At 35.9% G+C, this 25,444-nt stretch overlaps 1 protein-coding gene across 1 annotated transcript in view; it reads left to right on the top strand.

Annotated features, from left to right (window-relative positions):
• The first annotated feature begins 231 nt into the window (after positions 1–231).
• LOC121727173 overlaps positions 232–25,444 on the top strand; it is a 72,307-nt gene continuing 47,094 nt past the window's right edge. Inside the window, exons 1-2 of the mRNA XM_042114850.1 lie at positions 232–444; positions 13,827–14,034. Coding sequence (XP_041970784.1) covers positions 13,873–14,034 — 162 coding nt within the window. The 5' untranslated portion in view covers positions 232–444; positions 13,827–13,872. The remainder of the gene's footprint in view (positions 445–13,826; positions 14,035–25,444) is intronic.

The following is a 25,444-nucleotide window of genomic DNA, read 5'->3' as shown; positions in this document are numbered from 1 at the left end:
TATTCAAATGTAATGTAATCCATTTATAGCTGAAGTGGTCTAGTCGGGGCTCGGAGAAGGAACCTTTCTTTGGTTTTTTATCTCAAGTATTCGAGGTTTACCTTAGTGTTTCTGTGAGAGTGATCGTTATGTCGTTAGCATAAGGGTTAAGTTAGAGGTAATATTATTCTGAACGCTGTATGCGCCGTGCCCGTGCCTCAAAATAAAACAATCGGCAGCGTGAAACCGGCTTCGCTCGCGGACGCACGTACCGACTCTACGTAGAGATTCAAACTGGAAACGGGCGGGAAAAGTTTGAAAATAGAAACAAAGTTTGGATTCTATATTTTCCAATTTTGAATTTATAGAACAATATAGGGAGTGGATTTTCGGATTAACTGTAGTGAAAGTGAACTTTTGCTGATGACTGGTTGTTGTGCATTTACGAGAAGGATTTTTATTTTGGTAAGATTTTAATTTTTAATTGTTCATTTTTACTATTACTACAATACATCTTTTCAATAATTAATTAAAGAATCACACTTATAAATAAAAACAATGGCCAAAAAACAATTTTAAGTTTAATATGCTGGTTCTACAAAACTGATATTTTATATTTATGTACTAAAAATTGAATGCTCTCATCAAATTGAAAAAGTTTGAATTAAGTAAAATAATCTAATAAAATACGATAGGATACAGCAAATACAAAACTGCAAAAGAAATAAACAGAAACATCTCTATGTAGAGCAAACAAGATGTTTTCCATTGCAAGAATGCGAATCTTACGCCCACTCAATAGTTCAAATAATAAAAGACTCTATAATAAATTCTCAGCTTTGAGTATTCATTCTAATATTAAGAGGATTCCACACCGCCATTTTTTCCATACAAACGTTGTCCCCTGTTTCCTCCCTGGATAATGCTAGTAGAGTTATAATTTTTTTCCTGAATATCTACGGCCACTAATACAATGTCCCTATGTTTTCTTTTTTTTCATAATTTAATTATTAAATAAGATATGAACGTTCAAAAACCCAAAAAAATGGCCAGATTTTCCACTGTGTTCAAACGTCCAGAAAACAGATTTGGATAGATTATACAAAAAAAGCAAAACATAGGAACACAGCTCAAGCCTTTTTTTAATCTTTAATGAAAAAAGTACTTAAATCGGTTAAGTTTTGGAGAAGGAATCAGGGGACAACGAATCGTTGATTTTCTGGATTTTCTGCAGTTGTCTCTATCGCGTTCTGCGGTATAGGCTTGAGGTAAGGGAGACAGCTATAGATATTACACGTACTTTTTTTTCATTTCTCTAGCCGCTGTGGTATCCTCTTAAGTACTTTAATGTTAGTGTGTAAACGATTGATATCCAATTTCGGTTTTTCGACAGCTGTTAATGATTAGATTATTATTATTTTAGATGGCTGATTAATGTTTTGAAGTAAGCAAATTATTAGCGTTACTGCGTTAATGAATAATATGTAATATAATCACAATTAAAAATAAAATCAACAGGAAATAAGTAACCGCCTAGTTTATGCCCGGTTTCTCAAATTTTATTTAGGTATCAATATTATTATTTTGTAGGTAAGTACCTACATAATATTTTATTTTTAGGTAATATAGTAAAAATAAAAATGAAATATTTTATTTCTAAATCGGTTAAAAAATAACACTTTTAGAACGTCTACATGAGGCCTACCACTGACTCGGTGAGAAAAACCGGCGAAAGAAACTCGCACGGGGCCACCTTTAATTTCAAAGAGATGGGAAAATTAGAAAATTGGTCTATAGCAGTATATAAATATTTTGTTTTTATCAAAATTCAATGTGTATAATTTTGCTGTCTTTGTTTGTCAATATACTTACTTTACGTCTAAGACGCTAATTAATAGATAAACTGCCGTTAAAAGTTCCTCAGAAACCGGGCCGCATCATATAAAAACTGCAACATTCTATAGCTTATTCGCTTTGTAAATACTTTTAGTATAGTGTCTATGGCAAGGTTTAGTGACTACCACGGCCGTAGCTAGGGGGGGGGGGGCATTGTGGGGCAATGCCCTACCTTAAAATCATAATGCCCTACCTTAAAAATGCCAAAACCCAAGAAAATCAATCAATTATGATTTTTTTTACTTCCGCCCTACCTCTAACCAATGCTGCCCTACCTCAAATCTGACTCTAGCTACAGCCCTGGTTTAGTCTATAATAGATGCTACATAGAATTTAAAAACAACCTCCACATGGTCTTTTTTCAGTTATTTGTCTGCCTTTAAGCGTCTTTTAAAATGCACCAATCAGTAATCTGTTACTGATATAAATATTATATCAATAACACGAAAATTCTGTATTTAATTTCATACACCTTGTATTGATGTTGTGATAGAAGGTCGATCATACAACTCCCTCAAGTCAGTCAATGTGCTACAAACAAGCCCATATTGAAGTCACCTGTTGCTGAATTGTATACTATTACCACAGCTATTACGAACCGGACTATTTGCTTATTGTGAGCAAAAAGTGCTATGCTGTTTATAGAAGTTGGCTTATTAAGCTGAACAGGTGATTGCGCCACGTGCCACAGCCAGGTGGAAAAACTTTTTCATGTCTAGATGTAGATAGCCCTGTCTATTGCTGCGTATAATTTGTTAAGGCAGTGTATTAAAATTCTAAGATAAATGATTGAATTTCACGACGAAGTAATTAGTACTAAGAGTATTGTAAATGGGAAAGTGTGTATTCTGTTACCTCATTCCAATTTAAAAATAAATAGCTATTTGACCGGGCTTTGCTCGGTATTTAACAAAACACGAATAATATTATGACATTTTCTAAAAACGATTCCTAGCTAGATCGATTTATCGCCCCCGAAACCCCGTATATACTAAATTTCATGAAAATCGTTGGAGCCGATTCCGAGATTCCAATTATATATATAATATACAACAAGAATTGCTCGTTTAAAGATATAAGATTTGGAAATCTGGGCAAGGATAAAAGATTTTATTGCCAAAAATGTACATTTCCGGATGTTAAATGAATTGCTGCTCAACGAAATTACTGGCAACTAGCAAGTGGCAACATTTAGTTGACTATTTCTCTAACTCTTTAAGTAGCATAATAACAGTAAAGTGATATTTCAACATTTTCGAAGTAGGAGATATCCACACTAACCCATACTTTCATATTAATATTATAAATGCGAAAGTGTGTCTGTCAATCCGTCTGTCTGTCTGTCTGTTACCTCTTCACGCTCAAACCGCTAAACCGATTTTGCTGAAATTTTTCACGGAGATACTTTTAGTCCCGAGAAGGACATAGTTAGGATAGTTTTTATCCCGGAAAAATGTACGGTTCCCGCGCGATAAACGAGTTTTGGCGCAACGGAGTTGCGGGCGTCATCTAGTTAGCAATATTTTAATGATCATTATCCATCTTTCATTCCAACTTTCAGGTCAAAATTCACAAGATTAATCAATTAATAGCTCTGGTTTTTCACCAAGGGTGTAATTAGAAGATTGGCCTAACCTACGTGATACAGGTCGTAGATTACTAACCGTTAACGTAAGTGATGGTTCAGTTACGGTAGATAAAACGTACTAAACGTTTGATGTCAATTAACTACTGTATTGACCAATTTTTCTAATGATATGCAATTTATGTGAAGTACCTACATATAAAGTGCACTTAAAATGCATTTTTTTTAATGAAATAAGGGGGCAAACGAGCAAACGGGTCACCTGATGGAAAGCAACTTCCGTCGCCCATGGACACTCGCAGCATCAGAAGAGCTGCAAGTGCGTTGTCGGCCTTTTAAGAGGAAATAGGTTAATAGGGGAGGGTAGGAATGGGAAGGGAATAGGGCAGGGTAGGGAAGGGAATAGGGTAGGGATTGGGCCTCCGGTAAACTCTCTCACTCGGCGAAACACAGCGCAAGCGCTGTTTCAGGCCGGTTTTCTGTGAGAACGTGGTATTTCTCCGGTCGAGCCGGCCCATTCGTTCCGAAGCATGGCTCTCCCACGTGTAAATCTTCTTTCCAATAGGCATACATACCTTTCAGGCCGGTTTTCTGTGAGAACGTGGTATTTCTCCGGTCGAGCCGGCCCATTCGTTCCGAAGCATGGCTCTCCTACGTGTAAATCTTCTTTCCAATAGGCATACATAGTACAAGGGATATTATACTGATATTAGACTTTTAAATGTAGATATTAAATAATATTTTTTAAAAGTAAATAATTACTAATTAGTAAAATAAAAATCGGCCATTCCGTTCCGTAACATTATAGAGCAAAAATTGTGTTTTTTGTATGGGAGCCCCCCTTAAATATTAATTTTATTTTGTTTTTAGTATTTGTTATAGCGACAACAGATATACATAATCTGTGATAATTTCAACTCTCTAGCTATTACCGTTCTCGAGTTACAGCTTGGAGACAGACAGACGGACGGACAACGAAGTCTTAGTGATAAGGTCCCGTTTTTACCCTTTGTGTACGGAACCTTAAAAAAGAGTACTTATGTAACATAATATAAGTATAACTGTAAAATATACTCAAACTGAACTGAATCTAGTAACCACTGAACTAGATTTAAACTGAGAACTGAGATACCGCATTTGAATAAGAAATAGATTGTGAAGTTTATCGGTATGATAATTATACAGTTAGTTTAGAGCCAATTCTATGGAAAATGTCAGATTAAATATCATTTAAGTTCTCGTTAAGTTGAACACGGCCTGGACATTAGCGGACATGATTATGAAGCAATTTATTTTCAATACTAACGGCTAGTGACTTGCAAAGTTGTAACATTAGTATTTGATTGGACACATCAAAATAATCTCAAGTAATCCGAAATAAGCTCGAACAGATTTGTCAAGAGTAAGTAGGTACAAATCGTGCGGAGTGACATGAAGAAAATCGTGATCAAATTCATCTAGATACGAGAAACGAACTGCGTCACGACATAATATAGTCGGTATAATATGTAACACTGTAACATATTCTTTGATACATTTATATGAGTCTGCAATAGTGACTCGATATCAGAGTCTCTCTCGCAAACTATTCAGGTTAGAAAAAAAATATATGACGAACCTCAATATGATTTTTGAGGACCTATCCAGAGATACCCCACACGCATAGGTTATATGAAAAATCATTTTTTTTTTAAATGAAATAAGGGGGCAAACGAGCAAACGGGTCACCTGATGGAAAGCAACTTCCGTCGCCCATGGACACTCGCAGCATCAGAAGAGCTGCAAGTGCGTTGCCGGCCTTTTAAGAGGGAATAGGGTAATAGGGGAGGGTAGAGAAGGGAAGGGAAGGGAATAGTTGAGGGTAGGGAAGGGAATTGGGTAGGGGTCAGGGGATTGGGCCTCCGGTAAACTCACTCACTCGGCGAAACACAGCGCAAGCGCTGTTTCACGCCGGTTTTCTGTGAGAACGTGGTATTTATCCGGTCGAGCCGGCCCATTCGTGCTGAAGCATGGCTCTCCCACGTATAAAACGTTTCAGTTGTACCTATGGGGACCCCTAAATTTTTTAATAATTTTTCCATTTTTGTATCAAATTTTTAATGCGGTTCACAGACTACATCTACTCACCAAGTTTCAATAGTATTGCTCTTATAGTTTCGGAGAAAAGCGGCTGTGACATACGGCGGCTGTGACAGACAGACAGTGACATGACAGGCATGACGAATCTATAAGGGTTCCGGTCTAGGCATAGCTATTACGAAAGGCCTACGCCTGCTCGCCTGCTAATTAATTACGGTATAGGTAACTACATAATTAGCAGGCGAGCAAAAAGTACAAAATAAGTATATCTGTGTAATGCCCATCTGGGCAATCTTAAAAAGAAAACTTAGGAAAAGGAAAGTCTTTTAGTAGTACGTAAGATATAAGGATAGAAGATGAGGAAAGACTATACAATGTCCAATAACTATGTCCACACTGATCCTTTTTTTTGTTCATCAATTATTGAATTGAAACAAATATTGAATGCGCCAAAACGAAAGTGAATGAAAGAAGATGACGAAAATTGAAGATGAAAGTGCATAGTGTGGACATAGCTTATAAGAGGATTATATACATATAGGGACGAGAGGTTGTAAGGATAACTTAAAGGAAAAACAAGCCGGAAACTAAGACGAAAAAAATATACTAAACGTTGCGTAGAATTTCTTACTTTATATTCAGTTATTGCTGCGTTATCAGACGTATTGAATCTAAGCAAGTATGTAATTCGTTTCACGGTTCCGATCGGATACGTTCATTACAGACCTCGATCGAACTGAGCCGTGGTATGAAATGAGATTAATGGAGCCCATTTACACCCTGGTGGTCTTGGAACAATTATTATTTCTGGCTCATTAGAGAGAAAATTTAAAATACTGCCTTGGTCACAGCCATTAGGTAGTTGCTTTTTGAATGTCGCCCAAAAGCGAGCGCTTTATAAGCGCGTACAATTCGAAAATATTTAGATTGTAGAATTTGAAGATTCAAATAGTAAAATAGGTCTGTTATGAAATTGGACTCCATACTAACTTGAAGTTTATAGGATTAAAATGTTGCTTACGATTTCTCTTTTAACATAATACCAATTTGTCAATAACCGTTCGAATTCTTTCCGTTTTAAGGAAATTTAGAGGATGTTGCATAAAGTTACACAATTAACGTCGGATGCTTCTGCCAAAAACTATTAGTCGCGACGATATTCCATACGTCCGTCGCGATATACGAAACAAACGAGTATTTTCGAATTATTTGTTGGTCAAAACATACATACTTATTTATCTGTGAATAGAACTAGTTGTTAGAAACGCGCTTACAAATGTGATAATAATATCGACTCGAGCTCGTGCGCGGGTCGGCGCACGCGCAGCCTCCGGTTTTGCCCGCCTATTTGTTAACGCGGCTGAGATGTGATGGGATTCAGGATTGTTCGTGCACACGTGCGTTGCCTTTGTATTCGATGTATCTCCTCACTTCTAACAATAGGTTTTGTTATGCATGAAAATATTTTTGTTACAATAATTATGTCATCTAAATAAGAGTTTTATAAATGAAAATGTTAAGTTTAGGTAATCAGAAAGGACGCGTATTTTGTTTTAAAAAAAATACCAGTAGACTAGACTGTAAAATTGACACCATAAAAGTTTGTAACTAGGGCCTAATTTGAATCCTATTAATAATATTATTAAAAATTTTAACCTATTTAGAAAAAAAAACTACATTTCATTTCAACACAGCTACCTACTTCGCAGCTCCATTCGCAGTTGCCACTTCTCTACCTCTCGGTAGTCATTATTTTCACAAATTTTTGCACATTCGCCAAACGTATTACGGCAGGTAAGAAGCATCACGTACCGATAACAACCGCCGTACGTGACTCTACATAGAGCCAACAACCTTTACTAAGAATTCGATACACACACGGCCATTTTAAAGTAGTTTAAACATAAATACAATGTTTTATTCCGATCACTAAAGAAAGGTAGATTTAGTATGCTTCGACGTTGTCTAGATAATCCGGATTCGAGATGTCTAGAGCTAAGGATTTGCCCTGAATACGAAACTGTGTAATGTCAAATATCCATAACATACTCGATAGCTCCAGTCGAGGTTCTTGCCATTAATTAATAATAATATGGACTATGGTGCCTTTTCTATCATAATAACGAGGACTCTTACAGCCGTTCCCAATATTTGATCTATCTCTGGTTTTGCCCTACTAGAGATAGGAATAGCTCACAATTGACATAAATTATTTTATGTCTAATGTGAGCTATTCCTATCTCTAGTAGGGCAAAACCAGAGATAGATCAAATATTGGGAACGGCCGTTAGAGACTATAGTTCATTCTTCGTTAACCTCTAGACTCTAGAGGTTAGGTGAATTAACTTTTCCCTAACTGGTGCAATTTCCCTTTAAGTAGAGTTACAACCTAGTTTCTGATTTTTTTTTTGTTAGACGTTTATCTGTTCAAGAGCTTAGAGCGCTCCTCATTGGAGGACACAAAAGTGCTCAGTTAAAGTTGCTAGTGTCCAAACTACCTACAAAAAACTTAACAAACCGGGTAATAATATCATAAGTTAATAATAATATCATAAATCGCATTAAACCCTAAAAAACTTAGAAGCACTTTCAGCTTGTTATGTGGCTGTAGCAACACGAGTAGTCTATATGAAATAGTGTTAACTATTCACATTTTTTGTACAAATGTCTTTTCTTTTAAACACCTCCATAAATTTTTAAAACCTATTAACATAATCGGATAAGGCGTTCGTTAAGGTGATGGGCGGTAAAAAAACTGCGACAAAAAATAATGTGAGCTTTAAGCTCGAGTTATAATTACAGTTTATTGTATACTGTATAGTATGGAGATGGTCTTGACTCTATATTATTATTTATAACACTGAGATCATAATGTATTGTCAGCTAAAATATTTTAAAGATAATTTAAACTACTTATATTTTTCAAATAACATTTAGGTCAAAAGTTAGAATTGTGTAAAATAATATTTTAATGAGATGACTAATCATGTAAAATATACGTACAACATGCCATAAAATCGCTCAATAGTTATTACATCTGTCTACTTGAAAGATTAGGCTTTTAACACTGAAATATTATAAGAATAATCAGGCGATGAACCTTTTATAAAATACAATCGTCTTTAAGCTCTAAACTTTAAGCTCAGATAACCTCGTACCGTTATGAGAAAGCTTTTAAAGTTTATCGCTTCATATTATTTATTGTAAATGGACCACTTGAGATGCACGTTTTTTGAATTTTTTGAGAGAAATTTCAGAAACACTTAAAACTATAGTTTTCAGAGAAATGTGTCATTGGAGTTGAGTTTTTTGTATACATACTTTGTTTTTGTCATTTGTTTCCCAGTATCGATGGCGTTATGAGTGGTTTATACATTTTTTTTAAGTTGTAACAAGGTTGTAACCCTTAAATTTGATGACGGAAAGATATGTTTTTTTGTAAATAATTGTATACTTTATGTCGTATACCATTTTTAAGTTATGACTATTTGTTCCTGTTTGCAGTTGTAAGTTTATTCTATAAAACATTTAATAATAATAAATAATAAAAAAACATTTAATATTAATTTCAATTGGAGATCAATTTGAAAACGTATTTAACGAGGATAGACACACAAGAGGTTCTAGGTACCTTGTACATATTTACTATTTAGAATTCGCTTGGGCTTCCAGAACAATGAATATTCAATCTAAAAATAATTTGCTTAACATTCACAATCCTCATGCTGGCGCTTAGGCTACATTCATTTTATATTCATGGTACAAATCCCACTCTTATACATTGGATTACGTGAGCCTGTGGCCGAATTAACATTCGAGCTGTGAGGATCAGCCCCCTAGTATTCACTAGACTCTCTACAACTACGTTCTCTACATTCGTAGAGAACGTAGTTGTAGAGAGTCTTTGTGCTCAAATTATAACCGTGTACTACAGAATATTGGGCATCATTACATTAAATAATGTTAGAATATAATCATATTTAATAAGGTTACAAAACACCTAAGTCCCAAAAATTGTTGCTTGTTCCAGAAATTGTTTCGTTATTATGAAATGTATTTAAAATTGTTCCGTAGTAGCTGAAAAGTGAAATTTTGGGCGTATCTAATGTTGGAATGCGGCGCGAGCGCTCGTTAATGTTTTGATTACAATCATTACGCCGGGATCACTTACCAACTACTTCTCATCTTGGGTTACCTTTTTTTATCAGTGGCTAGTAGATTGCGCTAGAATATAACATTGATTAATTATTATTATGAAATCCAAATATTATTCTATATAATGTACATAATGTGTATTTACCTACCTCTTGAATCACTCTATCGATTGCTAAAATCAGAATCAAATCCGTTCAAAAGTTTAAAAGATCGAAGTTATTAACGGAAGTGACTTTATTTAATGCTGTGACAAGTAGTAGTAAAGTATTCTATGCTAAATAATATGCTACATAAGAAAATTATTAGGTACCTAGAAATAATCAGTTAGTTGTAGGAGTCCGACACACCTAATTGAAAATAGTCAAGTGCAGTAATCGCTCATCAATCACGTTTATTATCAATTTCTCATATTATTGGTTGCTCAAAGAACTGCCCTTTGATAAGTAAGGTAAAGTAAAGAAATCTATACCTACTAATAATATAATATTAATACTGAAGAGTTGTTTGAACGCGAAAATCTCAGGAATTACTAAATGTAGTAATAGATAATTTTCAAGTGACGATGGGTGTTCTCTTGCGTTAAATGACGAAGATTTTCGACGTTTTTATTAAGGAATTTTAACGTAAACAGACATTTCCGTGATGACCAGATTTTCGTAATTTCCCCGCAGCTAGAACATCGGTTTGCGCAAGTGATATCCAGGAATTAACCTCGATTTTTGTTGACTTATCGAGCACGATCGATCGGAAGTGAGGCAGTAAACTAAAATAGTATTGTACCAAGTTTTAACAGTGTGATACTGACATCTCTTATTTATATCAAAATTCAGGTATTGTTTGCACGATTTGATTCTTGGCTACTTTGTCGCAAACACTTTGGTCTGTGGATGATTATTTAAAAAAAATTTGGTCTGAGGTAAACTTTCCTTTGTTGTCGTTCGTCAATTGCCTGGCATTCTAGTCAGCACTTAAGTCTTGAATCATCATTATGATGTCAGCGATCATTGTAAGTGTTGATAAATGTTTGTGAGATAAGAAGAAGTCAGCATAACGCCATCTCTTATGAAAAAATTGAGCAATCTAGTTCATAACATAGAATCTATTGTGCAATATATTAATCTAGTTTGTTATCATTTATCAGTATAACGTTCCTTTTCTTCTAGTAAAGAAAATTCTTTGTAATAAAATTAGGTTACTGACATGACGTCACAGACCACGGTGGACTAGCGTTTGAATAGTTAGTTGAATTTAAACATTTCTGCTTCAAATATACATCATGTTATTGTTTGTAATAAAACAATTTACGACGTCAATAAGGAAGATGCGTTACGTGGATTGTGCACGGCGCACGCGCATTCGTCAAAATTAGGCCAAAATATACAACGCTGAACCAGCTGAATAACAATGCATATTATGTAACGTAAAATAGTCTTTATATGGCTTTGATATTTTCAGTAGGGATAGAAAAATTTAAAGAATATTTACAGATTAGGTAGTAAAGTTCTGGAAAACTGAAAAGAAAGAAATCACTGCCAGATTTAATTCTGTGGGTACAATCTACAAAATTTTTGGGTTGACAGATAAGTGTTGCAAGCTGCATCCGTGACTGTATTTCTCATTTTGAAATTAGATATACATAGCTAAAAAAACTTTTTCACCAACAATTTCCTTAAATGAACAGAATCGCCTTACTTAATGATTTATCAAGTAAAAGGTAGGTGTACCTCTTAATATACTTTCCGTACATACAAATTACAATGATGACTCTATCTATCCCCGAAGGTAGTGAGCTGCTACTTGGTGTCAATCCTAATCCCGTCACATACCCCGTGTTCACACATCGCGTTAGAGTCGAGGCCCGCACGGAATGCGGCCAGTCGCCCGTCATTAGTCGGTGGCGTCAGGAGCTAATGAGCACCCCGACCTACCTTCCGCGTGCATTTTTCTATAATCACACCGATTACCTTGACAATTTTATCCTTGATAATATCGGGATAATCTTCTGATAGATCGCGTGTTATATTAAGATCGCTAGAAGGCGATGGAAGGCGCTATGTTCTATTCTTAAGGGTCACACACATTAACGGGTTGCCGGCAGGCCGTCGCCTGACAGCTAATCGGACAATACCACAGACTCACAGTTCCCCTGACGATTTTCTAGATTTTGTATAGACGGTCAATGACTGCAGTGCGGACTGTTAATGTGTGGGACTCTTTAGGTCCCTTTGGTTTGGATTTGAGCGGGGCAAAATATGCATTGAGATTCCCTATTAGTAGCTCAAGGACAAGACGGGTCGTTATTGTTAAGATAAAGAAGAACACGATTAGATGGTGACACATTTGACTCGGTAGATACACTCTACTTGTACACATGCGCCTATTGTTTACTCCTGAATTTCGCGGAGTGATCTTAAAGTTGAGTGCGATATATATTTCTATTTTGTGTAAAACCTGACGTGGTAGATGATAGATCTGATCAGTTTAAATATCTAGTTCATTAGAAGAATCTCTGTCAATCTGTAGTGCTGCTATTAAAATATTTTTATTCCTCCATTTAACGACTGTATCTGCTGCTATCGTGTTTTATTAATTGCTAGTTGATGTTATATGTCATTATGGTTTACTGGTTATTAGGTAGCTATACTTAATAGTTTTATGATGTCTACCACATACGGGTTGGGTATAAATTATCATAGTCCATAGACTGCTTTGATTTAAAAAGTACAAAAACTTGTATTTAAAACTGCTAAGCGAAAATGAGCTCATGAAAGAGGAAAGGCAAATGTATACCTTGTGTAATGTGTTTATCTTTCACAATTCTATTGAGTTACCAGGCCGAAATGCGGAATGTTTTATAAACATTTCAATGTAAAGTCTAAATAAAACCTGAAAAATGTTCCTCTGTAAACAGATGAAAGCGTTTAGTAGGTTACAAAGACTTTTATAGTTAGACGAGCCTTTGCCCGCGGCTTCGCTCGCGTTAAGAAGTATTATTATATACAAACTTTCATCCCCTATTTGAACCCCTTGGGGTTGAAATTTATCAAAATCCTTTCTTAGCGGATGCCTACGTTATAACATCTACCTGCACGCCAAATTTCAGCCCGATCCGACCAGTGGTTTGGGCTGTGCGTTGATAGATCACTATGTCAATCAGTCAGTCACCTTTGAGTTTTATATATTATATAGATTTTGTAAATAGCTCAGTAGGTAAACGCTGAAACAATTTCCAGAAATGGTTTACATATTCAAAATATACAACATAAACACAAACATTCAACCGTAGGATAATGAAGGGAATTGGAACCTATACAAGTTACAATTATAACATACCGATTCCTTACATTGTCCTCCTCTCATTAGAATTAGGCACAATTTAAGCGGATCAGCGGATAAGTCATCAAAATTGTCTGTTTCTTATACTTTCGAAGAGTCACTTGATACATTGGATAATTCGTCCGCCGTGTTAATATGATCAAGTAATAATTTGCATACATTGCACCTACCATAGATGGATATTGCAAAAATCGATTAAAACGAAGAGTTCCATTAAGGTCGACATTTGAGTAAAACTACAGTCTACAGGTCAAGAGGCCAAGTCTATCCAAATGATCGATCACTGAATTAACGTTATCTGTTTTGACACTCGCTGTTCTTCTAATTTCAAAGTCTTAGGGCTCCATCAATCAGTGTCCGAACAATTTTAAGTGACACTAATGAATTGAAAATTTAGTGCTGTTATCTTCACATCATCATCGACTAACGTTTGTACCAAAAAGTGTATCCTCTCAATGAAGTCTCAATGTTAAGAATTTGAGTTCTTTGATTTTGTGTGATTCATCTTAATGCGCTCTTTAATTAAAAGAAATGAAAAATGTTTTACTTCCAAAAAGCTTAGCAAAAAGCTTAGGCGCCAAGTTGGATATTCTTTCAGAATGTCCAACTTGGCGCCTACCATCGATTCGGGAGCTAACCCGGCGAGAAGAACCAGCGCGGCGCGGCGTAAGAAACTCGCAAATATTTAGGATTGTCAGTACTCAGTATCTTTCTTCCTTATATATAGGTACATACATCAGTTTTGTCGTGTCTCATTCTCATCATCTTCATTTAAACATCTTTTCGTTTGTTACAGGTGTGCTAAAATGATTTTTACCAAAATCAAAATGGCGGGATGAGCGATGGCCGTGATGGCGTCGGCGCACGAGCGATACCTGCGCGACACCGACATCCGGCCGCAGCACTCGCGCGAAAACTCCCGCGACTCCGGGATATTCCACACCACGAAGGGCCTCTGGAACGCCCCGGGACAGAACAACTGCTTCCTGAATAGCGCTGTCCAGGTGAGTCGTCTTTGATACCTAAACGTAATAGGTCTTTTGCAGAGAAGATATTATAACAACTGCTTGCTGAACTAAAACATCTAGGATTGGACCCGAAAAGAGGCATTTTCTGGTAATCTAAATCCTATGCTAATTTAGTTTAAGTACGTACTTATTTTTTTAAGGGACTGGTATAAGTTTTTACTTCTCTTGTTATAGGTTAAGTACCTTAATGATTAAACATTTTCTGTACCTATAGCATGTAAACTTTCCAAGTATTTCGTCTGCGCAAGCCAGGTTTTAAATACGTTAGAAGTTTAAAATAAATATTCAATAGCAAGAAAACTCAGATATTGAGAGTTGCGACGTATATTATCATGAATTATTATTGAGTTTTTATGGACCGATAAATTAGCACCAAATTGAACCAATACAAGACACAAACTCTAATAATATGCTTGTTACAAGTCTGTGTCCATCTGAATTTATTTCGGTGTTTTGGGAATAGGCGACAACTCTATTATTGACAGATATTTACATATAAGTTTAGCTATACGCGACCACAATACATGTTGGTGACATTCTTAGCTTTATAACGGCTTGTGCTCGTTTACTCCGCCTCATCTTCATAATGATGTCATTTGAATACAAACCTTATGAGCTTAGGATAAAGTCAATTTTAAGTCTGTACGGGGATAATGACGCCAGCTTTGGACACCATGGGTCGGGCGATGACGTGACTCCACTAATAAACCGAAACCTGTTCAAGTTTGTTTTGAGTGACATTTAACCTTAATGATTTTGTGTCCCCTGTAATTTTCGACCAAATAAAAATAATTTTTCGATAAAATAAAAAAAAAAGGAAATAACGTCTCAGTAATGCACGTAGACGTATTATACTGCAGTTTTTGTGTACGACTGGTCATATTTCAAGTGTAAGTAGGAAACCCATGGATATATTTTTTCACAGAATGTTTCTTAAAACCGGTAAAGTCTTTCACAATGGATTACGTACCTACATCATGTAGATATATAAAAATATGAAATGGTGATTTTTAGTCAATGGAAGTCTGCAAAACGAAGGAAAAGTTCAAAAGCTTCAATAAAACAATGTTACAGACTAACAGATGACATAGATTTCTGTGTGAACTCCCAACAATTCGTCTTATTAAAACTTAAAATAATTTTTCCCTGAGAAAGTGTGCAAACAAGCACCCGAGGCTATTCGGTAGAAAGTCATCACAGTTACTTTTGTACCTATTAATACTATACCTACAGAACAAAACTCATTACGGGCATATAAAAAGCGTAAAAGTTATTCTCAGCCAGTTAAAGCATGCTTTTAAACTTTATAATGAGCTAATTTCAGGCTTCTTCGGATGTAAAAAAGTTATGTAGTTTTCTATGATACCACATTATTCTGTTTTTGGAAAATAAGCAATAATCATTTAAACTTGGCAATGCGTGACGGCGCGGGTCTCACCATCAGATACAAGTCATTTTTAAAAGCTTTTATTTAACTTGCTCCGTATGTAAGTATGTATGTTCGGGTGAAATCTTGGAACTCAATTTTGGAGTAGATATAATATTTAACCGATCGAGCTGAAATTTTGCAGGCACGTTTAGTTTGGATGACAATACATGATATTGTATGTGACATCACTCTAAATCCAATATGGCCGACCATCCAAGATGGCGAAATAGTTATTTTCTATGCAGTTCTACAATATGGATATTAAATGAAAGGGCTTTTCGAGAGTAACTCGAAAACGAATGTAATGTCATACTACATCCAATATGGCGGCTCATTCAAGATAGAGGTATAGTTATTTTTAATACACTTCTGCAATATGGGTATCAAATGAAAGGGCTCATTGAGAGTAACTTGGAAACGAATGTAATGTCATTCTAAATCCAATATATGGCGTCTCATTCAAGGTAGGGGGATATAGTTATTTTTAATGCACTTCTGCAATATGGGTATCAAATGAAAGGGCTCGTTGAGAGTAACTCGGAAACGAATGTAATGTCATTCTACATCCAATATGGCGGCTCATCTAAGATAGGGGAATATAGTTATTTTTAAAGCACTTCTGCAATATGGGTATCAAACAAAAATGCTTATTGAGAGTAAATTGAAAAGTCATGTCGTGTCCTGTCGTGCCGTGTCGTATCGTATCGTGTCGTATCGTAACATGAAGTGACGTGTCGTGTCGTGTCGTGTCGTGTTATGTCAAGTCAAAACCAGTCGGGCATTAGAAAATGCCTGGTTGAATCCGGTCATTTTTGTTAAGTGATATTTAATTTTTTAGTCGTAAAATATAGTACGATTTCTTAAAGACTCAAATTAAGTTACCTAATCAGATTTTAACAAATTCTTGATACAAAACAAACTACAATCAAGCAGACTTAAGAAATCTAGTCAGAAATTTAACTAAAAAAACAAAAAATAAATTATAAGCAAAAAACTTTTTGAAAAAAAGCTTTTATTTAAAAAGAAGAAAATAAATTTCCTCTTAAAAATTCTAATTATTAAGTTATAACCTCAATATATTATACAATTTGGATTATAATAAAAGCTTGTCGCGAGACTTAACAATCTGTCCATATTTAATTACTTTAATAAAATAAAAAAATATATTATCAGTTTACTCAGTTAAATTGGTATCACGCGACAAGCTTTTATTATCATGCAAATTGTATAATATTATATTGAGGTTATAACTTAATAGTTAGAATTTTTAAGGGGAAATTTATTTTCTTCTTTTAAATAAAAGCTTTTTTTCAAAAACTTTTTTGCTTATAATTTATTTCCACATAATATTATGACATAATATATTTTACATGGATGTGTAAAATGTGCAATATCTTATTCCTGCCAGTAGACGCCTCTTCAAATCCACCAATCGATGTAGGATTCGTGTTAAGGGATGATAATAAGTAACACACAATACCTTATTTCAATCACGCGTTCAAATTCCAAACACTGTTGTACAAAAGATTAGGATCGTCATGTACTTATTTTCTAAACGATTAAAAAACAAACGCGTTCTGCTGATAGAGGTGCCTATGAAACGGTCACGTGGTTATAGTAGCGCAGCTTTATAATTACTATTAATAGTAATTATAAAGCTGCGCTACTATAACAATTTTAAAATGTAGAGCAATCTTTTAAGAAGTATTGTCTCCTCCTCCTCCTCCTCCAGTCGTGTTCCTCATGTCTGAGGGTCGTGACCTCCCCCTTCCATGACCTTCCTTCTAATGGTCTTACGCCAGCTGTTCCTATCCTCGGCCACTCGAAGAGCGTCGTAGACGGTGGACTCAAGTGTGGTGCGGATTTGATCGGACCAACGCATGGGACTGCGACCTCGTGGTCTTTTTCCCTCAATCTTGCCAGTTACCATCAGTTTTTCAAGATTTTCTCCTTTTTTTCTGGCTATGTGTCCGAAATATTCTAAAATGCGTTTGAGGCAGATGGTAGAGAGCCTTGTTTTAATATTTAGTTGAGCCATAATGGATGCGTTGGTTCTGAATGCAGTCCATGGAATTCGGAGCATTTTTCTCCAGCACCACATCTCGAAGGCGTCGATACGTCTGCGGTCTGCAGACTTCAGAGTCCATGTCTCGGATCCATAAAGAAAGATGGAGAATATGAGCGTGTGCACAAGTTTCGTCTTGGTTCTTAGCGAAATCTTACTGTCACGCCAGGTCTTATGCATTTGAGACATGGCACTCTTAGCCATCTTAATTCTCCTACGTATGTCTGGTTCACAGGAGCCGTTGTTCGTGATAGTGGACCCAAGGTATACGAATTCGCTAACCACTTCTAGTTTTAGAAGAAGTATTGTAATGATTGTAATGATTTTTAAATCCTTTTTGTTGGTCTTGGCCAATTTTAAATCTAGAAATGGTCATTTTACAAGCGTTCACTGTGCACGCATATCATATTGATTTCATCGTATTAAAGTATGAAATTCCATGCACACACACGGTACTCAAGCCAAGAAATCCGAATATCGCTAAAAACCTGACTCGTTGGCACGAGCTAAGGGGAATGTGTATAAAAAGTTGCTGTATAAATACCAATGTATACGATGTGCCTCGCATTTTGATAAATTTTACCAGGAATATATCTGTGTATGTTCTTTTTAGAGATTGTACGATACTCGTTCAGTATAATTGCGTTTAACTTTATATATTTGCTTTCCACAACACATTGTACAAAAACCTTAATCTTCTTGAATTGTATAATACCTGCTATAAAATTTAATAGCAGCTTCCAGTAACAGTGTAATTTATTAATCAACTTTTGTGTTTTATTCATTCCATAAGCATGAAACCAAATTCTTATCTAAGCCTTTAAGCTCCTTATTGTTGCATGTAATTGGGTTAAAATCTTATCTCCAGCTCGTATACCCATCACTGATAGTAAGGAAGCGTTCCCTAGATTATAAGATTTGAGTCTTCCTTTTGTAACGTTAATGTGGCAGGAATTATTTTAACGGGCATTATGTGGATTCTGTATTCACAAAGAATTATGGGGCCTGTCACAGAATTTATTTTTGTAACTGTTTCCGGAAAGTCGTTTTACTACAGAAACATACTTTTAAAGGTACTCAGTGGATTTTACAGGACGTCAAATCCATACGCTTCTATATTCAAAGTTTATAGGAACTAAAGCGCTGATTACGATAGGCTGTAAAAGAAGTAGGTCTTCTATCGCTTTACTCGCCCCGAGTGTGAAAGAGACGGCTGTAGTAGCCCTTGAACACAACTCCAAAGCAATCGTTGTCCAACCTCTTTGGAGGGCTTTGAACAGGTGCACGTGTGCATACACAAGGCGTTTTATAAGCTTTCATCTTAACTGTACACAGCTCACGTTCGGGTGCATCGGCGCCAAAAGTGCATCAAATTGTTCGAAGAACCAAGTAGATGTCTTGAGTGTTTTATAGTTTTTCAAGATTTTATAGGAGGCTGATCTTAGATCAGCTGCTTACATTAGATAAAATATATTATTTAATACTAAAAAAAACAAAACAATGTTACAAACTTCTGTACTAGGAGTTTGTGTCTGCAGTTTGACTCTACAGTTGTTGGATGGATATTAACATTCCTTGGCCTTATCAAAAATGTGCATTTCATTTTGAATAACAGTAAATATTTTCCAATTATAGCCCACGTCCTACAGAGTAAAGCAATACAACTAATAATATCTATGGACGCTTCACACCACGTCAGTCTGGCCCCGTGCTAAGTACCTAAAGGACTTGTGTTACAGGTACCAGACAACGGAAATATATTTAATACTTTTATACTATACATATTATATTTAAGATTTTTATTATATCATACACATATTTAATACACATCCAGACCCGGGAACATTGAAAACTTTTTTGTTCCGTCGGCGGGATTCGAACCCGCGACCCCCGGCTTGAGCTACCGACGCGCTCACCACTGAGCCACAGAGGTCGTCAAACCTAATAAAACTAATAAAACGCACTGCTTGATAAAATATGTAGAGGCGCGCTCCGATTTGCCACAAGCCTCATGTTTATTAAATGGACCATTGTTCACAGCCAAGTTCGAATCTCTTTTATTACTCACCATTTCTCATTTTATCACAGAGCTACACCACTTCTTTGTCATGTTTTTAACAGATTCTCCATACTTGATCTGTCAAGTTAATTGGTGTATAGCATATTCGTCTCTTATCAGGAAGTGGTGAAACAGGCCCTTAAAGTAAAGAACAAAAACAGACAAAAACAATATTTTCCTGAAAGTGTCATGTGGGGTTGTGGAGTGTCAAATGAAAGAACTTTATTAGACCATTTCAAATATTATATAAACATTATTAGCTATGTCACACGGGTTTGCTAGCAATCACCTGATAATTGCAAGAATTCATAAATCACTTCAATGCAATATGAAACAATAAATAACTATTCATTTCCTCACAAGAACCAAATAAATTGTAAAAAATCCATATGATCATCGATCATTTGAGGAGTTGGAAAGGTTAAGAAATTTATCGAGCTAATCATAGCCCCAAAACAATTGAAATAAAAATAATGTTTAAAAAACTTAGACCCGACTAGTAAAACACGCTCTAAAAAGTACGAAACAAGCAAATAGTTTATAGTGATATGGAAATTTTTAAAGGATAGCCGTGGTCGTATGCCAACTACTACAGCAAAACAGATTCATTATTATAGATAATAATAAAATTAAAGGGGCATACATACGACTCTTACGATGTTTCTTAACCTTATTAATGTGTACACCCATTTATTATATAAAAAAGGCAGACATTTATTTAATGATCATTAATGGATAACATCTGCAAGAACATTGTTGCAGTAATGTTTCAATACCACCCACTACACCGACTAAGTTATTATTTTATTTAAAAAACCTAAAGTTATTACACGGCACAGTCTGATCACAGCTGCAAGAGTGTATGCTTCGAATGCTAATGTATTTTCAAAATGGAGTTGACATTATTTAAACTGAAATATTTGTATTATTATAGTATATAAACTCCTAGCTTTAGTGGTACTACTATAGCTTACTATATTTACTACACAGATTGTGAAACTCGACAAACTTGAAAAGCTTGTCGGTCTGTTTGTATCAGGATAATTAAAATTTCTGGTCGTGGTGTAGCCCTTTTGAATTGAGAATCAAACAGGACTGCATTTACCTGCGGAATTCTTAATTAATTTATATAAGTACTAGATGTCCCGCGCGGCTTCGCCCGCGTAAATTAGGAATTTTACAGAAACCGTACATTTTCCCATAAAAATTTCGGCGTTCTTAAAACAACGCCGAAACTGCCAAACTTGTATCTATAAAGAATCAGGAGTTCTCTTAGCACCTTCCGAACCACGGTACACCAGGTATATCTCGGTGCAAAATCTTACTTGTTGGTAGCATATGCTTAGAATACTTCTCACGAAACCGAAGTCACCACATGTTTCCCTATAAGTTTTGGAGAGTTCCCTCGATTACTTATGGATCCTTCATCAGATCACCACTTTTGTGAATATAATACCAAATTGAGATGATACCCTATATAGCAAAAGAAAAATTTTGAAAATCGGTTAACAAACGGCGGAGCAATCGTTGAACATAAGAAAACGAACATAACACCTCCCCCATTTTGAAAGTCGGTTAAAATTGTAGCCTGTGTGTTATTCTGATGTATAAGCTATATTATTGCAAAGTTTCATTAAAATCCGTTCAATAGTTTTTGCGTGAAAGAGTAACAAACATCCATACATCCAAACAAATTTTCGCCTATAAAATATTAGTAGGATTTACTTCGTATTTCAAATGGCCACATGGCTCCAAAATACCGAAATGACACCATTTTTGGTGCCATGTACATGTCATGTCTTTTTAATAAACTAAAGCTTAGATCGCACCCTAAGCTCGGATTTAACAGTCAGTATTCAGGTTTGTGCGCCCAAAACAAACATATTTCAAAAACTAATTGAGTCGTTTATACGCAATCATACATTTATGCGTACGGTAGCTTTAATGTGTTTATTACCCAAATAGACGTGTTTTTGAAGTTAATATCGTGCACATATAGCTCGTAAATTGCGTGACACCGTTTGGGCTATGAATACAGAATTAACACGTCGTCAGCTAGGCGTGATGGCCGATGAACCAAACATAATTTTCAAGTATACAAGTAAACAAGCAACTTATATCTAGCAAGCGACATATCGTGAGGTTATCGACGATAGTTTGTTAGTAGACTAATATTTTTGTTTAGACTTTAAATTTTTTGGTTAAATTTTTTTGAGTCTGCGGCACCTCGGTTGTTCTCGACTGACAAAGTTGCAGTCGGCAGCGTTACAAAATATTAAAAATATACAGAATATTACATACATTCATACATACAAGTTACGCGCTAAAACATAACCCTTCCTGGTAGTCGGGTAAAAAAACATTACTAGATTTTGCGTGCAACTTGAGCAGTAATTCGTTTATAGCGCAGGAACAGACACACACACTTTAGTATTGATAAATATTAGTATGTATATAAGTCCTCAGTCAGAAGTCAGACCGTTATTTTAATGAATGGCTTACTTATCTGAGTAATACCCCTAATTATTTAGCTATACGATCAATAGAATCGCCTTCATCCTGATTTTTATGAACATTCCGTCGTGCGCTAACTAGACTCTAGAGGCAGACGCTTCAGCTATTTCCGCCCACCGGCTTTTCTCAGAACAGTAAAAGGAAAAATATCCCATTGATAAGTCATAACTGTATCATGGATATTGATGGCAACTGTAATGTCTCATAAGCTTATAGGTCGTTTATAGCCAGCCGTAAACTACGATATAAGTGGGTCTACGACGTATTTAAACTTGCATGATTTTCCAAATTTCACACAGAAGCCAAAAACGTGTTCTTCACATGAATATAGGTAACCAAAACGAGTTTAGTGCATGTCCATCTTGTTTTCTTCAAACCTTTCTTGGTTTCATCAAAAAGTTACCTTAATTTGAACCTTCTTCGTGTCTTGCATCGTCATTAATTCTCAAATTAACCGGTCCAAATTAAGAATCGTTCGTACCAAATGAAATGAATCATTAGATGTGAGGCGCTATTCATTACCAGGCGATAAGAAGTCGTGGGGAGATGGTGCCGGGGCCAAGACGGGAGCGTCACGGGTCGCCGCCTCCGGAAGGAACCGTGTCGTGGGAACCACGTGGGAACCGACGCCCTTTTGCCCCCCTAGTAATTAGTGGCTTTATGACCAAGATACTGACCGATCATTAATACTCTTAATAGCCTGTTCTGAAACAATAAGACGCTTAGAATGTAGCGCCGAGCGTGAAGGCTTGTCAATTGTAGAGACGAATGTATAAATCCACCCCCACAGGCAAATTATATTGAATTATTGGTATACTTATTACTATTAGTCAATGGTTTTTAGGGTTCTGTACCCAAATGGTAAAAACGGAACCCTATTACTGAGACTTCAATGTCTGTCCGTCTGTCCGTCTGTCCGTCTGTCCGTCTGTCCGTCTGTCCGTCTGTCCGTCTGTCCGTCTGTCTGTCCGTCTGTCCGTCTGTCCGTCTGTCTGTCTGTCTGTCAGTCTCCAGACTATAACTCAATTACCGCTATCTAATCTAAGCTAACGCAACGTCTACAGAATTGGCAAATGGCAAAGTAACAAAAATCGTCCAGTGATAGTCACTTTTACCACCACTTGGAAAAAACGCCAAATATTATTGAATAAATCTAACTTGCCCCCCGGCACATATGTAAAAGAAGATTATTCAAAGGAGGTACTCGAAAAAAGAAAGCAACTACAGCAACAAATTGAGGAAGAAAGGCAAAAGGGAAACAGGGTGTACCTGAAATACGACAAAATAATAGTGAAGAAACAACCAGACAACAATAGAGAAAAAAGGACTATTCTTCCCAAACTCTCCAACGCAAAAGAAAGTCAGTGTTGTAAATAACCCGCCCCAAAAGCCTTCTAAACAGAACTCACACTCTTCCTCAAAGGAAAACAACAGACCGAACCTCTTCAACTACGTTGAACGAAGAGGGACTAACAACTCCCCAAAAAACTAACAACAACAACAGCCCCCAACAACCGGAAAAACTCCAACAAAAACAAACAACCCGCTAGAACAACGGACTCCGAAACATTAACATTCCCTAAGCCGGCTGGTCACCGTGGGGAATTAGACCACCACCCCCCAACAAACTCCACCTACGAACTAACCCCAGCAAACAATACAAATACAGTAAAAATATGCACCTACAATGTTCGATCACCGGCATCGTTTGAAAGATATCTGGAACTGTCACATGCTTTAAAAAACATCAAATTTGACATTATAGGACTATCAGAAGTAAGACGCATGGGCTGCAACATTGAAGAATACAATAAGTATATTCTATGCTACATTGGCCAAACAATAGGCCTGCACGGAGTGGGATTCCTTATTAAAAAAGAACACAAAGATAAAATAATTGGATTTACAGGAATCTCAGAACGAGTAGCACTACTACAAATGAAATTTGGAAACCTATCAGTATCTATAATACAAGCCTACGCTCCAACTGAAAAGTCAAATGAGGATGATATCTGCAAATTTTACAACGATCTCAATAAGGCCCATTCACTTTCAGACAGTAAAATATTAGTCATAGGCGATTTTAATGCAAAAATAGGAACACAAATCAATAGTAACTGCAAACATATAGGCCAGCTTAGCATCGGCAAACAAAACAAAAGAGGTGAAAGGCTACTTGAATATGCTTCGGAATATAATTTGTCTATAATGAACACATTTATTAAAAAGAGAAAAAATAAGATATGGTCTTGGTTATCAGCTGATATTATAACAAATGTGGATGTAATCAATAATATAAGTTTTCCCTCTGATCACAGGCCAGTGAGAGCGACGGTAACCATAACGACGCCGAAAGTATCGAGGAAAAATTTCAACAACACCATGTCTAGATCCAAAACGAAGGAAGAAATAGACATATACCTAGAAAATCTTAAAGAACTTACAAAAGCATCTATCAAGCTAAAAAAAATACAAACATACAAGACTACTACAACGAACTAGAAAAAATAATAACCAATAGCCTAAAAGTGCAACAGACAACAGAACCTAAAACACACAAAATTCTTAGCAAAGAAACTGAACAACTAATAACAAAACGCACAGAACTAATAAAGACCAAAAACAAAACCAAGGAAATGAAAATGGAACTGGGTCGACTATACAAAGCAACAAACAGAGCAATAAAAAAAGACTATAACAACTATAGACACCATGTGATAACTAAAAATTTAGATACATATAAAAGTACAAAAAGGGCTTTCAAGGAACTCAGCACATGTAAAAATGGATACAAAGCCTAGATAACAAACAAGGAGCAACCATAAACATGAAAAGGAAGAATATACTGAAACATGCCACCGCACACTACAAAGATTTATACAAGAACACAAATAAAGATACTGAAAAGGAGGGCAATGAAACGGCTACAAATAATTTACAACCATTCGGTGAAAAGGACCTACAAATAAAACAACTTAAAAATGAAAAATTATACACTACTACTACAAATAAAACAACATAAAAATGAAAAAAGCCCAGGTCCAGATGATATAAGTAATGAAGCAATAAAAGTGGGAGCCCCAGTACTAGTAGGCTACCTAACAGAAATGTTTAACATGATCCTGAACACAGAAATGATCCCAAGTCAATGGTGCTCATCACACATTATCCTTCTATTAAAAAAAGGCAACCCACAATATATTGGAAATTATAGACCCATCAGCCTCTTAACAAGCACCTACAAACTATTTGCAACACTAATACTAAAAAGAATAAGCCAAGATATAGATAACTCACAACCTATAGAGCAGGCGGGCTT

This window comes from Aricia agestis, chromosome 5 (assembly GCF_905147365.1).
Source record: "Aricia agestis chromosome 5, ilAriAges1.1, whole genome shotgun sequence".
Lineage (NCBI taxonomy): Eukaryota > Metazoa > Arthropoda > Insecta > Lepidoptera > Lycaenidae > Aricia > Aricia agestis.
The sequence above is the reverse complement of the archived record's forward strand: the minus strand, read 5'-3'. Positions and strand labels throughout refer to the sequence as shown.